At 44.5% G+C, this 17,617-nt stretch overlaps 1 protein-coding gene across 2 annotated transcripts in view; it reads left to right on the top strand.

Annotated features, from left to right (window-relative positions):
• The window catches only part of GALNT1 (polypeptide N-acetylgalactosaminyltransferase 1), a 554,146-nt gene that overhangs the window by 134,298 nt on the left and 402,231 nt on the right, over positions 1-17,617 (top strand). For both annotated transcript variants that reach the window (XM_044293081.1, XM_044293083.1), the window contains one exon: positions 402-659. In XM_044293081.1, the coding sequence (XP_044149016.1) occupies positions 524-659 (136 nt within the window). In that variant the 5' untranslated portion in view covers positions 402-523. The remainder of the gene's footprint in view (positions 1-401; positions 660-17,617) is intronic.

Genomic DNA, 17,617 nt, shown 5'->3' with positions numbered 1-17,617 from the left:
GTGTCTTTCAGTCTGTGTATATAGATTCATTTTTGACTGTACAACCCTTACAATCTATAGATTAAAGGGGTTGTCTGGTTAATAAATAAATAAATAAATAAATAGAAATCACCTAATGAAGGTGACTCTACTCCTAGTCTGCTCATTTGCCCTCTGGCACTTATGTAGGAGCAGCATGTAATCACTTAGTGCTCATTTCAGATGGTAGCTGTAGCGCTGGATTAGTGGGATCTTCATAAAGTGAAATTTTTTATATATATTTTTTTAATACCCCCTTCTGTCACCCTGCAGGTTGGTTGCACAACCCTATTAAATGTTTTGTTAAACATTACTGTTTATGAATATATATTTTTCTGTTCTTACATTAAAATTTGTTTTTTTGTTTTTTCTTTTTGTTTCAGTTTATAGAAGACTAATGAAGCTGGATTCCTAGTACACACCTGTTTATTTTTGCGACATTTTTTTTATTATAAATATATATATATATATATATATATATATATATAATATTATTTTTTTTGCTATGAAAAAATTTGCCTATTTTAAGGTGGTCTTGGCCACCTCATTGGTTTGGGTCTTCTTGGATATATTTATATTGCTGTACTTCAGTGAATGCAACAAATGCGAGGATAAGGAGCGGGGCCTTCCTGCTGGAGATGGTAAGTGTACTTGGTTTCATTTTCTCTTCTTGTAGCCTTTACCTGATCCCCTCAGCTGTGTAAGCAACTTGACTGGTGATGTTTTATGTTTTATATGCTTGTTGCTTATTAAAATGGTAGTATAACTGGTCTGTGAAAGCATCAAATGCCAAGTGCAATCTATCTGATGCTTGGGTAATGGTAAAACACTACTTGGATGTGGGAAAAAACACAGGTTGTGTCTGAAACCCTGCTCAGGACCAGTTCCTATCACTGTTATTTTTTCGTTCTTCTGATCTGTCAGAACTGATACTCGGGATCTGTGTTGTAGTGCATGTCTCTCACAATCACATATGTCGGTCTTGCAAAAATCTAAGTATAATCACAGAAAGCAAAAAACAATTAAAACATAACTTTTAATATATATAATATGAAAAGAGTCCAATTAGGGCTATCAATGTATATCCCGACGTAGCACTGCTATACCGGTAATCTGTGATAAACTTGGCATCAGGGGCAAATAAGGGCTACATAGTGGGAAATCTGACCCTGTCTGAACCCTAGATAGTGGCTCAGCCCAGAGGCACTCCTCAGCTGTATGACATTGAGATCAGTGATTGGCTCCAGCGACAACGTACCATGCACCTGCATGTCACTGTGCCTGTGACGTGCAGATGTATGGAACATAACTCCTGAGCCCAAATCATGGCATTATGGTCCATTCACAAGACCTTAAAGAGGACCTTTCACTAGAATAAAAAATCTAAACTAACTATACAGACATGGAGAGCGGCACCCAGGGATCTCCCTGCACTTACTGTTATTCCTGGGCACCGCTCCGTTCTCCCGGTATAGCCCCTGGAAGTTATCAGTTTCCGTATGTCTATCTGTATTTCCATTCCGCAAAAAATAGAACATGTCCTATTATTGTCTGCATTACGGACAAGGATAGCACAGTTCTATGAAGGGACAGCTGTTCCGTTCCACAAAATACGGAATGCACACGGATGTCATCCGTATTTTTTGCGGACCGAAAAATACATATGGTCGTGTGCAATTAGCCCTAAAGACAATATTATTTCTCTATGGAGGAGATGGATGATTTACTGAGAGCAGCCATATCAAAGATTGGGCATTGAAGAGATCCAAAAACCACGTGCAGGTCAGGATGAAATGTTTGGAGGTTTGCGGACCAAAAAGTGTAAGGTGTTTCCTAGTAATAAAAATGTCAGATAAATGATTTTAGATGAATGGTTTGATCCTGAAAAAAGGTTAGGAGTGTCTAGAGAGTTTAGTAACCGCCTGCTTTTTGACCCGGTCTGAATCTAAGATCTTTGACGAAACCCCTAAAATAGACATTCAGGTGGCAAAAGTGGTTAAAAAAAAACATCTATGCAGACCGGTGGATGTCCGGGTTCTAGGGGTTCGGCCGAACTTTTCAAAGTTTTCAAAGTTCAGTTTGGGTTCCAAACTTGACCCGAACTTAAAGGGGTTGTCCGGGTTCAGAGCTGAACCCGGACATACCCTTATTTTCACCCCGGCAGCCCTCCTGAGCCTGGCATCGGAGCATCTCATGCTCCGATGCGCTCCCGTGCCCTGCGCTAGATCGCGCAGGGCACAGGCTCTTGTGTTTTCAATAACACACTGCCGGGCGGTAACTTCCGCCCAGCAGTGTGTTCGGTAGCCGTTTTACTGGCTAGGGCAGAGCCAAATCCCACCCATCAGTGCCGGTGACGTCACCGGGCTGCCTGTCAGCCCCATAGAGAGCCCGGTATGTCACCGGAACTCAGAAAAATGCCTTTGCCCTGCGCGATTTAGCGCAGGGCAAAGGAGAGCATCGGAGCATGAACTGCTCCGATGCTCATGTCAGGGTGGCTGCCGGGGTGAAAATGGAGGGATGTCCATGTTCAGCTCTGAACCTGGACAACCTCTTTAAGTCAGAACACTGAAGTCAATGGGGACCCGAAGTTTGGGGCACTAAAATGGCTGTAGGAAAAAAGTTATAGTAAGGGCTAGAGGGCTGCAAAAGGCTCCAAAGTGGGCGTAAGAGCAGTACAATTGCCCTGCAAACAAATGTGGATAGGGAAATGACTTAAAATAATATATAAAAATAAAAAATAATGATCTTGAACCAAGAGTCGGAGGTCACAGTGGAGTAGGAAGTTGAGGAAGCTGTGGATGTGTAGGTAGAAGAGGCGCAGAGGAAGAAGCCAACACTCTTTCTGTGTTGTTTTTTTTTGTATTTTAAATGCGTCAATTTCAATTTTGTATGTCACCTTTAGCCATCTTTGGAGGTGTGGCTGGTATATTTCTCTTTCTAAGGGCCATGGCTTGACAGTCTGTTGCTTGTATGTCCTGGGTTAAAGCTGGGTAAAAAAAAAAAAATCTCGTCTCAGTTTTAGATCTCATACGTCCCCTATCTACTCAGGGCTGTGGAGTCGGTAGATAAATGCTCCGACTCCGACTCCGACTCCTCAGTTTTTTGTACTTCCGACTCCGACTCCCCGACTCCGACTCCTCTGTATTTAATATGCAAATGTATTTTATACATTCCTTGAAGGAAAGAAAGAAGTTCTTCTAAGCTCTTCTAGCACAGAGAGGTAGTTGGGCAGAAGCTGCTACCTTCTCCTTTGTGTGCTGATCTTCTGCTGAAAATAGGGCAGTGGGAGGATCCAGGAAGGGACATTTATTTTAAAACATGATTTCCCTAGAAGAATCCCATAGTCATGTTTAAAGTTTAAGATAACATTCTGAGTTTACACGTTTTATAGCCTTAGGCCCCATGCACACGGCCGTGTGCGGGCCGTGGAACCGCGGCCTGGATCCCTCCTGAGAGCAGGAGCGCACGGCGTCACTGGTTGCTATGACGCCGTGCGCTCCCTGCTGCCGCCACAATACAGTAATACACTGGTATAGATCATACCAGTGTATTACTGTACTGTGCCGGCAGCAGGGAGCGCACGGCGTCATAGCAACCAGTGACGCCGTGCGCTCCTGCTCTCAGGAGGGATCCAGGCCGCGGTTCCACGGCCCGCACACGGCCGTGTGCATGGGGCCTTAGCTGAATGACAGCAGTTTTTCCAATGGTTTACAGCTTCAGTCTTGAACTATTGACCCTCCATTCCCTTCACTTATACAAGTGTCTCTAGTCCTGCAAAACACATATTTACTTATCAGTGAGAGGCTCGGTAAACCATGGGCATTGTGTTCCCTGTAACATCAGAACACAACACAATGGAAAGTATATGTATTGCCACTCCAAATTGTGCATTGCGTGCCATATAGTGAAGCATATGAAAAGCATGCTTCTTCACATCACTGAACGCGTTTGTTTTGCGGTTACGTGAGGCATGCATTGGCCTTTATTCTTACAGTAGAGAAGTCATTAATTATAACTGTTTATGAATTCGGACATTTAAACTTGCTTCTTTTTTTTTTTATTCCAATTTAAATTTAGTAGGAGTCGGAGTCGGTTCATTTTTTGCCGACTCCGACTCCGACTCCAGGTACCCAAAATTGACTCCGACTCCTCGACTCCGACTCCACAGCCCTGTACTACAGTAAGACGGATGCCAAAGGGGTGTTCTAAATTTTAAAATATTGTCACAGACACACTCCACAGAAGAATTTCCTTCCTCACATTAGTTGGATGGATGCAAAATGGGTCGTCTTATTACAATTCTTAACTTTTTTTTAGGTTTAGTAACTGTCGACCACCTCACGTTGGGAGATGGCAAAGAGAAGTCACAAACTGAGCTAGAGTACAACAATGGCTAGGTGCTCCCGGTATACTTCTCTACTCAATATAAGACATATTAATCTCTAGCCAGGAGGAGGAGATGGACGTGGGGGTGCAGGTGGAGGAGGTCACCAACTTATTATTTTATTTTTTATAACAATGTCTGGGTGCGGCCAGTATACCTCTCTGCTCTGGCCAAGATATGAACAAGTCCTGTGGGATTCATGCCTAGTTCATTTTAATGAACGCAAGCTTGTTCACGTTGGCTGTGGACAGGCGGATGCACCTGTCTGTGATCACCCCCTTCCCCCCTGTTGTGCCACACACACACATTCGGACAATACACTTGCCACAGGGCAGGCCAGCACCTCCAAGGCGTAAAGGGCAAGCTCAGGCCATGTACCCAATTTAGAGACCCAGAAGTTAAATGGGGAACACCCATCAGTCAGTACGCGCAGATGTGTGGACACATACTGTTCCACCATGTTGCTAAAACGCTGCCTAAGACTGTCCATATCAGATGGTGGTGCTGTATATTGTGGCTTGCAGACAAAGCTTTTCCATATTTCGGCCATGCTAACACTCCCCTCTGAGGTGCTGATGGTGCCCCTGCTGCGTTGGAGACTTCCTCCGTCGCTGCCTCGTGCTTCCTCTGAGCCCCTGCTGTCAGGTGGGAATGCCATTAGTAGCCCTCTATCAGCGTTCAATTTTACTAGCGCATCTTCCATTCAAGTTTCAGTGACTGAAGTAACTACAGCACTTTGTCCTTGTAGAGGGGGTCCAGCAGCGTGGCCAGTAATCTGCAGAATGTGGACAACTTGTTGGTCGTTGCACAGGCACTGCTGCATGTACTCGCTCATGTGAGCCAGGCTGCGCGGAGGCAACGACAAGCTGTCCTCGGTGGGAGGTGTATTGTTTCTGTCCTCTGTATCCACCCAGCCACGCTCCAGTGATGCCTGTGAGCTGATTTGGGTGCCACCCTGCTGTGAACGGGGATCCTCCAACTTCTCATCATCCTTCTCACCATCGAAAACTATGCCCTGGCTGGGCAGTTGCATACGTGGATGCTGTTGGTGCAGCAACCCACCCTCTGAGCCACCTGTGGACGCCTGGCCTGATAACCGTGGGAATGATCCCTGTTCCTCCTCCTCTTCCTCCTGTGTCACATGCTCATCCATCAGCGCATGAAGCGTTTTTTCAAGGAGACATAGAAGTGGGATAGGAAGGCTGATGACGGCATCATCACCGCTGGCCATGTTGGTGGAGTAATCGAAGCAGCGCAACACGCCACATACGTCCTGCATGAAGGCCCACTCGGTGAAATGGTGCTATTCCGCAGAGCGACTCACCTATGCGTGCTGCAGCTGAAACTCCACTATCACCTGCTGCTGCTCGCACAGTCTGAGGCTGTGAGCGGGAAGGCCAAAGTTACCCTGCAGCGCAAACAGGAGAGCAGCAGCAGGATCAGAAGCGCACACAGACGGCCCTCACTTTCTGCAGCAGCTGTGACATATCATGGTAATTCTTCAGGATGTTCAGCACATACAGCAGGTAAGGTATATGCGTCAAACCGACTAGGCCCAGAGCTGCTACGAGATTTCACCCGTTGTTGCACACCACAAGGTCGGGCTTGAGGCTCTGCGGCACCATGCACTCATCAGTCTGTTGTTCCATGCCCACCCTCAACTCCTGCGCGGTGTGGGGTCTTTACCCCAATCATATGAGTTTCAGAACAGGCTGCTGTTGTTTCCCCCTGGCTGTGCTGAAGTTAGTTGGTGCTGGTGTTGTGCTAACGTGATGAGGAGGAAGTGGAGTGCGTAGAAGAGGCAAAAAGAGGCACTGAGAAACGTCCAGCAATCTTTGGTGGCGGTAGGAAATGCTGTCCGCCTCAGGCCCAGCTGCCAGTATATTTAGCCAGTGGGCAGATAGGGAGATAAAACCTCCCTGCCTGTCCTTACTGGTCCATGTGTTGGTGGTAAATGTGGACCTTGCCACTGATGGTGTTGTGCAGCACACACCAAATTTTTTTCTGCCACTTGTTCCTGCATGTTAGGGATGGCCCGCCTGGAAAAGCAGCGGTGGCTGGGAACCACGTGTCTGTGGGACAGCTTCCGTCATGACACTTTAAAAAAGGCTCTGTCTCCACTAGACGGAATGGCAGCATTTCAAAGGCCAGCAATTTTGAAATGCTGGCATTTAGGGCCAGGGCTTCCAGGTGGGTAGGGGGTACTTCCTCTCTCTCCAGTGTGGAGATGTTTAGTGACTGTGGTGGAGGTGGTGGTGTTGCTGCCGCATCCTCTGTTTGCAGGGTGGCAAGGTGCCCCTGTCACTCCAGAGGGGGAGGAAGAGTTTGAGACCGCAGCAGAAGAGGGAGCAGGAGGAGCCCCTGATCTTTCGTGGTTCTTGACATGTCTACTCCACTGCAGCTCTTGCTTTGCAGTTAGATGCCGGCTCTTACTTTGCAGGTGGTGCTCAGGTTTAGAACATTTATGCCTCGCTTCAGGCTATGACTGCACAGCGTGCAAACCAGTGTCCTGTCGTCAGCACACTGCCTGAAGAACTGTTAAGCCAAGGAACTCCTTTGCGCTGGTTTTGGTGTGCTATGTCTCTTGGCGCTTTGGTCAGTAGCAGGCATACTGGATGGGGGAAGGCTGCTCTGCTTTGGCACCCTGCTCCCTCTTTTGCTGTGCGGCTGGCGCGTGACCCCCACCTCCTCCTCTGAACTGCACACGTCACTCACATAACCTGAATGCCTTGTGAGGTCTAAGACCTCATCATCCTTCACATCATCTTCCACCCAATCCTTATTCCTTCCCTAGGGGCTCAGACAGCTTGGCTGATGTGCAAGGGGTTGAGGCTGAAGACTGATTCCCATGGGCCCCCTGTGCTAACTATGTGCTTTCAGCAGTGGACCGGGTGGAAAACAATTTGAAGGAAGTGGAGGCAATGTCAGCCATCCAATCTACTACCACCTCTACTTGTTCTGGCCTCACCATTCTTAGAGCGGTATTCGGGCCTACAAAATGACGCTGAATGTTGCCTGCGTGCACCAGAGGAAGGTATTTCAACGTCCTCTCCCTGCAGCAGGAGCTCCACTACCACCAGCAGCACCACGGCCACGTCCCCTAGTTGATGCGCTCCTCATTTTGTTATGGTCACCCACAAAAATGGCTAACAGATGAACAATTGTATATCCATGTCACTGATGCAAGAGAGGTGTTTAGCGAAAGAAAAAAATTGGTATGTCTCACTGCCCCAATTAATAGAGTGATTAACGATTATATTTCCCTGTGACGGTGGAAAGTACAGTTTTTTTTATTTAAAAAAATAAATAAAAAATAGGTAGGTCTCACCGACCGAATTAACAGTCTGATTAACTATTATATTTTTCTGTCACTGGTGCAAAGGAGTAGGATTGCACCAAACAAAAATTCAATCAGGTCACCAGCACACTGTTTAAAAATAATAAAGGCCTAACACTCTCCCTGCTTTCAGCAGCATCCTGTCCCTACTAGGGCTGCAGCTATCAACAATTTTTATAATCTAGTATTCTATCGATTTAAGCCAACGATTAATTTGAGTACTCTAACAAAAAACTAATTTAAAAAAGTCTTTCTTTAAAAAAAAACACATCAGGTCCCCCCCTAGTGCCATCAGCTTTCCCCCCCCTCCCCCCTAGTTCCACCAGCTGCCTTTCCAGTGCTATCAGGCTCCCCCCTCAGTGCCACCAGCTTTCCCCCCCAGTGCCACCAGCTCCCCCTCCAAGCCATGTCCCCATTGCCAGCACCTACATTAGTAGGCTCCACAGCTCCTTCGTCCTGACGTCACACAGCGTCGGGTCATACGTGCACTATGACCTGACGATGTGTCAGGATACAGTACAGTGCAGCGTGGTTCGCGCCGGCTGGTGACTACAGAGCGGTGAGTAATAGCCAGTGCTTCACTCCAGCTCCGTGGTCACATGACTCAAAAGAATCCTGAATGCAAAAAATTTGCATCAAGGACTTTTTTGTGTCATATTTCTCGATTCAATCGAGTAATCGTTTCAGCCCTAGTCCCTACACTAGTTATATCAGAATTGTGGCGCACAGTGTGATCCAACATTTATGCATGCATGGTCACATGGTGTGCCAGCCATTCAACAAGCTTTATTTAAACAACTAACCCCAACACGGACCTGGCACCCGCAAAGAGTGGATATGACAGCAACACCAAAAGCAGTGTCACTGAGCATCTCCACACTGTCCCATGGAAGCATTCAGCTGTCCATCCCCCACCCACAAGCACTGGCCTTTGAAATTATGCCATTCCATCTGGTGGAGACGGACAGTTTTAAAAACTTAACTGACAGTGGCTATGCCACAGTACATGGTTCCCAGCTGCCACTACTTTTCCAGGCTGGCCTTCCATGCCCTGCTCGAACAAATGGCAGACCAAATCAGGTGTGTGCTGCGCAATGCCATCCGTGGCAAGGTCCACATAACCAGCGATACATGGACCGGTAAGCATGGGCACAGACTCCCTAATTGCCCACTTGGTAAATGTAGTGGCGACTGGGCCTGAGGCGAAAGCAGTTTGACGCATGTCCTACTGCCACCGAGAATTGCTGGATGTTTCTCGGTTCTTCTACTCTGCTTCCTTCTCCTCATCCTCCTGTACCGCCTACCGCATTCGGTCAGCGTAACACCTGCACCACCAACTTCCACACAGCCGGTGGAAACCACAGCAGGCTGTTCTGAAACGGATATGTTTGGAGGGAAAAAACCAACACCGCGCAGAAGCTGAACAGACAGATGAGTGGTTGGTGCAGAAAGTTTTTGGTTTTCGCACCCTGCTGTAGCTTGGCTGTCTGCGCTGCAGTGTAACTTCTGCCTTCCCACTCACCGCCTCATATTCGACATACCCATAAGGTGGAACACCACCGTGCACATGCTGGAGAGACTGTCCAAGCAGCAGCAGGTGATAGTGGAGTTTCAGCCGCAGCACTCATGGGTGAGTCGCTCTGCGGAACAGCGCCACTTCACCACCAATGAGTGGGACGTGTTGCGCTGTTTCGAGTACTCCACCAACATGGCGTTACTATCCAACTTCTATGCCTCCTTGAAAAAACACTTCAGGTGATGATGTATGAGGATGTGGCACAGGAGGGAGAGGAGGAGGAACAGGGATCACTCCCACGCTTATCTGGACAGTCATGCACACGTGTCTCGGAGGTAAGGTTCCTGCACAAACAGTGGCCAGGTACACAACTTTCCAGCCAGGGCACAGTTTTGGAGGAGGAGGAGGAACCATGTTCACAGCAGGGTGGCACCCTAATCAGCTCACGGGCATCAATGGAGCATAGAGGGATACAGACAATACACCTCCCACTCAGGACAGCTTGTCGTTGCCTGTTGTTTCTATGACAATTTTACAGCCATTTTATAACCCCAAAGTTCTGGTCCCCATTGACTTCTATGGGGTTCATTGTCAAGTTCAGGTACTCACACTGAACTTTGAGCCAAAGTTCTGGCTGAACCCAAACATCCACGGGGGTCACTCGCTCCATAGATAACAAAAATTAAAATAAAAAAAATCTGTATTGGGCCCTATTCTCTTCAATATATTTATTAATGATCTTGTAGAAGGCTTGCATAGTAAAGTATCAATTTTAGCAGATTACACTAAACTGGGTAAAGTAATTTACACTGATGAGGACAGTATACTACTACAGAGGGATCTGGATAGATTGGAGGCTTGGGCAGATAAGTGGCAGATGAGGTTTAACACTGACAAATGTAAAGTTATGCACATGGGAAGGAATAATGCAAGTCACCCGTACATACTAAATGGTAAAATGCTCTGTAACACTGACATGGAAAAGGATCTAGGAATTTTAATAAACAGAAAACTACGCTGCAAAAGCCAGTGTCAGGCAGCTGCTGTCAAGGCCAATAAGATAATGGGTAGCATCAGAAGGGGCATAGATGCCTGTGATGAGAACATAGTCCTACCACTTTACAAATCGCTAATCAGACCACACATGGAGTACTGTGTACAGTTCTGGGCTCCTGTGAACAAGGCAGACATAGCAGAGCTGGAGAAGGTCCAGAGGAGGGCAACTAAAGTAATAACTGGAATGGGGCAACTGCAGTACCCTGAAAGATTATGAAAATTAGGGTTATTCACTTTAGAAAAAAGACGACTGAGAGGAGATCTAATTAATATGTATAAATATATCAGGGGTCAGTACAGAGATCTATCCCATCATCTATTTATCCCCAGAACTGTGACTGTGACGAGGGGACATCCTCTGCGTCTGGAAGAAAGAAGGTTTGTACACAAACATAGAAAAGGATTCTTTACGGTAAGAGCAGTAAGACTATGGAACTCTCTGCCTGAAGAGGTGGTGATGGTGAGTACAATAAAGGAATTCAAGAGGGGCCTGGATGCATTTCTGGAGCGTAATAATATTACAGGCTATAGCTTCTAGAGAGGGGTCGTTGATCCAGGGAGTTATTCTGAATGCCTGATTGGAGACGGGAAGGAATTTTTTATTCCCCTAAAGTGTGGAAAATTGGCTTCTACCTCACAGGTTTTTGTTTTTTGTTAGTTTTTTTTTTTTGCCGTCCTCTGGATCAACTTACAGGATAATAGGCCGAACTGGATGGACAAATGTCTTTTTTTTTTTTTTTTTTTCCGGCCTTATGTACTACAGGTCCTTCTAAAAAAAAATTTGCATATTGTGATCAAGTTCATTATTTTCTGTAATGTACTGATAAACATTAGACTTTCATATATTTTAGATTCATTACACACCAACTGAAGTAGTTCAAGCCTTTTATTGTTTTAATATTGATGATTTTGGCATACAGCTCATGAAAACCCAAATTTCCTATCTAAAAAAATTAGCATATTTCATCCGACCAATAAAAGAAAAGTGTTTTTAATACAAAAAAAGTCAACCTTCAAATAATTATGTTCAGTTATGCACTCAATACTTGGTCGGGAATCCTTTTGCAGAAATGACTGCTTCAATGCGGCGTGGCATGGAGGCAATCAGCCTGTGGCACTGCTGAGGTGTTATGGAGGCCCAGGATGCTTCGATAGCGGCCTTAAAGGGATTCTGTCACCTCCCCTAAGCCAAAAAACGATTTTAAAGCAGCCATGCAGCACAGCTTACCTGGATTAGGCTGTGCTGTTCTATCTTGAAATCCGTCCAGCAGTTACTGCAAAAAACAACTTTGATTGATAAGGAAATGTGTCCTGAATGTGCCCAGAGGGGCGTTTTTTTCTTCTTAGAGAGCCCAGTACCGCCCCTCTTTCAGTGCCCAGCCCGCCTTCCTTGTACTTTCTAACCGCCCCCAGCCTGCCACAGAGGGGGAGGAGAGGGAGGAGAGGCTGTGGCAGTACAAGGAAGGCGGGCTGGGCACTGAAAGAGGGGCGGTACTGGGCTCTCTAAGAAGAAAAAAACGCCCCTCTGGGCACCTTCAGGACACATTTCCTTATCAATCAAAGTTGTTTTTTGCAGTAACTGCTGGACGGATTTCAAGATAAAAGAGCACAGCCTAATCCAGGTAAGCTGTGCTTCATGGCTGCTTTAAAATCGTTTTTTGGCTTAGGGGAGGTGACAGAATCCCTTTAAGCTCATCCAGAGTGTTGGGTCTTGCGTCTCTCAACTTTCTCTTCCCAATATCCCACAGATTCTCTATGGGGTTCAGGTCAGGAGAGTTGGCAGGCCAATTGAGCACAGTAATACCATGGTCAGTAAACCATTTACCAGTGGTTTTGGCACTGTGAGCGAGCAGGTGCCAGGTCGTGCTGAAAAATGAAATCTTCATCTCCATAAAGCTTTTCAGCAGATGGAAGCATGAAGTGCTCCAAAATCTCCTGATAGCTAGCTGCATTGACCCTGCCCTTGATAAAACACAGTGGACCAACACCAGCAGCTGACATGGCACCCCAGACCATCACTGACTGTGGGTACTTGACACTGGACTTCAGGCATTTTGGCATTTCCCTCTCCCTAGTCTTCCTCCAGACTCTGGCACCTTGATTTCCGAATGACATGCAAAATTTGCTTTCATCCGAAAAAAGTACTTTGGACGACTGAGCAACAGTCCAGTGCTGCTTCTCTGTAGCCCAGGTCAGGCGCTTCTGCTGCTGTTTCTGGTTGAAAAGTGGCTTGACCTGGGGAATGCGGCACCTGTAGCCCATTTCCTGCACACGCCTGTACACGGTGGCTCTGTCCACTGCTTTCGCATGTCCCCCAAGGTCTGGAATCGGTCCTTCTCCACAATCTTCCTCAGGGTACGGTCACCTCTTCTCATTGTGCAGCGTTTTCTGCCACACTTTTTTTCCTTCCCACAGACTTCCCACTGAGGTGCCTTGATACAGCACTCTGGGAACAGCCTATTCGTTCAGAAATTTCTTTCTGTGTCTTACCCTCTTGCTTGAGGGTGTCAATGATGGCCTTCTGGACAGCAGTCAGGTCGGCAGTCTTACCCATGATTGTGGTTTTGAGTAATGAACCAGACTGGGAGTTTTTAAAAGCCTCAGGAATCTTTTGCAGGTGTTTAGAGTTAATTAGTTGATTCAGATGATTACGTTAATAGCTTGTTTAGAGAACCTTTTCATGATATGCTAATTTTTTTAGATAGGAATTTTGGGTTTTCATGAGCTGTATGCCAAAATCATCAATATTAAAACAATAAAAGACTTGAACTACTTCAGTTGGTGTGTAATGAATCTAAAATATATGAAAGTCTAATGTTTACCAGTACATTACAGAAAATAATGAACTTTATCACAATATGCAATTTTTTTTAGAAGGACCTGTCTGTTACTATGTAATTCCACGTTCAGTGAAACAAGGAATCCCCTGGCACAAAAGTCTACATCCGGACCAACGCACGCAAGTCAAGTTGGGGAGTGAAGGCGGAAAACCATTTCTTTCAGGGACTATGGCTCAGAAGTATAGGCATCGTTTTTCAAATTATAGAGAACTAAAAGCAGTTTGCCATACGTTAAAGGAGTCACAGCATCTATTAAAAAAACATGTAAAGACAATATTACGACATTTGCTTACATAAAACATCAAGGAGGAACAAGGTTGTCAATATTAGAACATCTGGCAGCAAAAATAATCTGTTGGGCTGAAAACCATATTCTATCCTTATCAGCGATGTACCTCAAAGGGTCACAGAACCAAGAGTCAGATTTCCTAAGCAGAAGGCTTTTTAGATCCAGGAAAATGGTCTTTAAATATGTTAGTATTCCAGAAAATAAAAGCCAGATTGTCTGCAGAGAAGTGTGCCTCAAAAGCAAATGCAAAGGTTCAGATATTATTTTCCTTAAACTCCAGGGAAAACACATGGGCAGTGGACACTTTTTCCCGACAGTGGAAATATGCCCTTCCCCCCATTTTAGATTAATCCCTGAGGCAATCCAAAAGATCCTCCAGGACCTAGTAACAGTAGTTTTGTTAGCACCTTACTGGCCCAAAAGTAGACTGTTTCCAGTCCTGCAACAAATGCCTATAGAGGAACTCCTGATACTCCCTCATCAAGAAGACCTCCTTTTTCCATGAACAAATTTGTCACCCAAATTCAAGGATATTCAAGTTAGCAGCCTGGGTCCTGAAGGCGACATCTTGAGATAACAGTGGCTTTCTGACAAAGTAATCGGTACCCTCAAAGCTAGCAGAAGAAAAGTCATTCCGGCCATATATTTAAAAAGATGGAAACATTTCTGCAGTTGGTTAGGGAATTATGCTCCAAATAGATCTAAGCCAGTTATTCAAACCATTCTGGATTTTCTACAGCAGGGTCTAGACCAGTGATGGCTAACCTTGGCACTCCAGCTGTGGTGAAACTACGACTCCCAGCATGCTCCATTTATTTCTATAGAGTTCTGAGAGCAGCCAAGCAAGGGGGACATCTTGGGAGTTGTTGTTTTACCACAGCTGGAGTGCCAAGGTTAGCCATCACTGGTCTAGACCTAGGACTAAAACTAAGTACCCTTAGGCCCCTTTCACATGGGCAAGAATTCTGTGCGGGTGCAATGAGTGAGGTGAACGCATTGCACCCACACTAAATCCGGACCCATTCACTTTAATGGCGCAGTGCAGATGAGCAGTGAGTTTTCATGCATCACTTGTGCATTGCTTGAAAATTGTAGAAATGTTCTATATTCTTCGTTTTTCACGCAGACCCCATAGCAATGAATAGGTCTGCGTGAAAATCGCAAGCATCCCCCAGCAAGTGCAGATGCGGTGCGATTTTCACTCATGGTTGCTAGGAGATGATGACAGTAATTTGATAAGTCAATTTACTGTATTATTTTCCCTTATAACATGGTTATAAGGGAAAATAGCATTCTTAATACAGAATGCTTACTAAAATGTGGCTTCAGGGGTTAATAAATAAATAAAAATTAACTCCTCATCCTGTTGTTCGCGCAGCCGGCATTATGAATGGTATTATTTTCCTTTATAACCATGTTATAGGGGAAAATAATCAAATAAACGGAACACCTAACTCAAACCTGACCTTCAGTGAAGAAGTTCGGGTCTGGGTACCACAGTCAGTTTTTTCTCACGTGCGTGCAAAACGCATTGCACTCACCCGGAAAAAACTGAACATCGAACGCAATCTCAATCAAAACTGACTGCAATTGAGTGCCTACTCGCATCATACAATGCACACGCGACACATCCGGAGCAAATCCGGGACGCCCGTGTGAAAGAGGCCTTGGGGTCCAGATATCAACATTCCACTTTTTTATACAACATGAAATTAGCTGACCATCACTGGATTAAGAGATTTATGACTGCTGCATCCAGATTACAGCCTTCGATAGTTCCACAAATTCCTTCCTTAATACGGTTTCTAACAGGCTTTAGAACGTATTGCAGATACCTCAATAAAGCATCTATTATTCAAAACAGCTTTTCTTATTGCCATTATTTCTGCGGGATGGATAGTTTAAATCCATTCCCTTTAATATAGAGAACCTTACCTATCTATTTCAGAAGTTAGGGTGTCTCTAAGATTAGACCCTTTTTTTTTTTTTTTACCATAGTTGGAAATCATATTACCTTCTTTTTGTAGCAATCCAAAAAATCCAAGGAAGTAAATTACATTCCCTAGATGTAAGAAGGGCAATCATTCATTACCTAGAAGCCACAGTCATTTTGGAAGGATGATAATCTCCTAGTACAGTTTGCAGGTAGGAAACTTTCTAAAGCAAATAGGGAGATGGATTAGATCTACAATTGACATCTGCTATTTTGCGTAACGTCTCTCCTGTCCTCCTAGGATTAGGGCCCATTCAACCTGTGCAATAGCCTCTTCTTGGGCCGAGAAGGCTGAAGCTTCCTTAGATCAAATCTGTAGGAAAGCAATCTGGTCCAATATAAATTTGAATGAGACTTATCGGTAATTCTGTTTCCTAGACTCCACTATGACTGCCTGTTTCCACCCCTTAAAATGTTCATACAGCACTTTCCAAAATGGGATCACTTCTTGTTTTTTTCTGGGGACTTCCAGGAATTTTTATATGAAACATGGCACCTACTCTTTTTAATTCTAGTGTCTGAGTATGATAGATAGGTGGGTAGATAGGTAGATAGAAAATAATAGTAGGAGGAATTAAGTGTTTGATACACTGGCCATTTTGCAAGTTTTCTCACTTGCAAAGAATGGAGAGGTCTGTAATTTTTTTCATAGGTACACTTAAACTGTGAGAGACAGAATTATTAATTTGCATTTTATTGTATAAAATAAGTATTTGATCACCTACCAACCAGCAAGAATTCTGGCTCTCAGAGACCTGTTAGTTCTTTAAGAAGCCCTCCTTCTCTGCAGTCATTACCTGTATTAACCACCTCAGCCCCCCTAGCTTAAACACCCTTAATGACCAGACCACTTTTTACAATTCTGCACTACACTACTTTCACCGTTTATTGCTCGGTCATGCAACTTACCACCCAAATGAATTTTAACTCCTTTTCTTCTCACTAATAGAGCTTTCATTTGGTGATACTTCATTGCTGCTGACATTTTTACTTTTTTTTTGTTATTAATCGAAATTTAACTTTTTTTTTTGCAAAAATATGACATTTTTCACTTTCTGTTGTAAATGTTTTCAATAAAACGACATGCATATATAAATTTTTTGCTAAATTTATTGTTCTACATGTCTTTTGATTAAAAAAAAATGTTTGGGTAAAAAAAATGGTTTGGGTAAAAGTTATTGCATTTACAAACTATGGTGCTAAAATGTGAATTTCTGCTTTTTAAAGCAGCTCTGACTTTCTGAGCACCTTTCATGTTTTCTGAGGTTCTACAATGCCCAGACAGTAGAAAACCCCCACAAATGACCCCATTTCTGAAAGTAGACACCCTAAGTTATTCGCTGATGGGCATAGTGAGTTCATAAAACTTTTTATTTTTTTGTCACAAGTTAGCGGAAAATGATTATTTTTTTTCTTACAAAGTCTCATATTCCACTAACTTGTGACAAAAAATAAAAACTTCCATGAACTCACTATGCCCATCATGAAATACCTTTGGGTGTCTTCTTTCCAAAATGGGGTCACTTGTTGCGGTAGATATACTGCCCTGGCATTTTAGGGGCCCAAATGTGTGCGAAGTAGTTTGAAATCAAAATGTGTAAAAAATGGTCTGTGAAATCCGAAAGGTGCTCTTTGGAATGTGTGCCCCTTTGCCCACCTAGGCTGCAAAAAAAGAGTCACATGTGGTATCGCCGTATTCAGAAGAAGTAGGGAAATGTGTTTTGGGGTGTCTTTTTACATATACCCATGCTGGGTGAGAGAAATATCTTGGCAAAAGACAACTTTTCCCATTTTTTTATACAAAGTTGGCATTTGACCAAGATATTTATCTCACCCAGCATGGGTATATGTAAAATGACACCCCAAAACACATTCCCCAACTTCTCCTGAGTACAGTGATACCACATGTGTGACACTTTTTTGCAGCCTAGGTGGGCAAAGGGGCCCAAATTCCTTTTAGTAGGGCATTTTTAGACATTTGGATCCCAGACTTCTTCTCACACTTTAGGGCCCCTAAAAAGCCAGGGCAGTATAAATACCCCACATGTGACCCCATTTTGGAAAGAAGACACCCCAAGGTATTCAATGAGGGGCATGCCGAGTTCATAGAAAAAAAAAATTTGGGGCACAAGTTAGCGGATTTATTTTTTTTTTTTCTCACAAGGTCTCCCTTTCCGCTAACTT

Source organism: Bufo gargarizans, chromosome 5 (assembly GCF_014858855.1).
Source record: "Bufo gargarizans isolate SCDJY-AF-19 chromosome 5, ASM1485885v1, whole genome shotgun sequence".
Classification (NCBI taxonomy): domain Eukaryota; kingdom Metazoa; phylum Chordata; class Amphibia; order Anura; family Bufonidae; genus Bufo; species Bufo gargarizans.
This window is presented reverse-complemented; position numbering and strand designations above follow the sequence as displayed.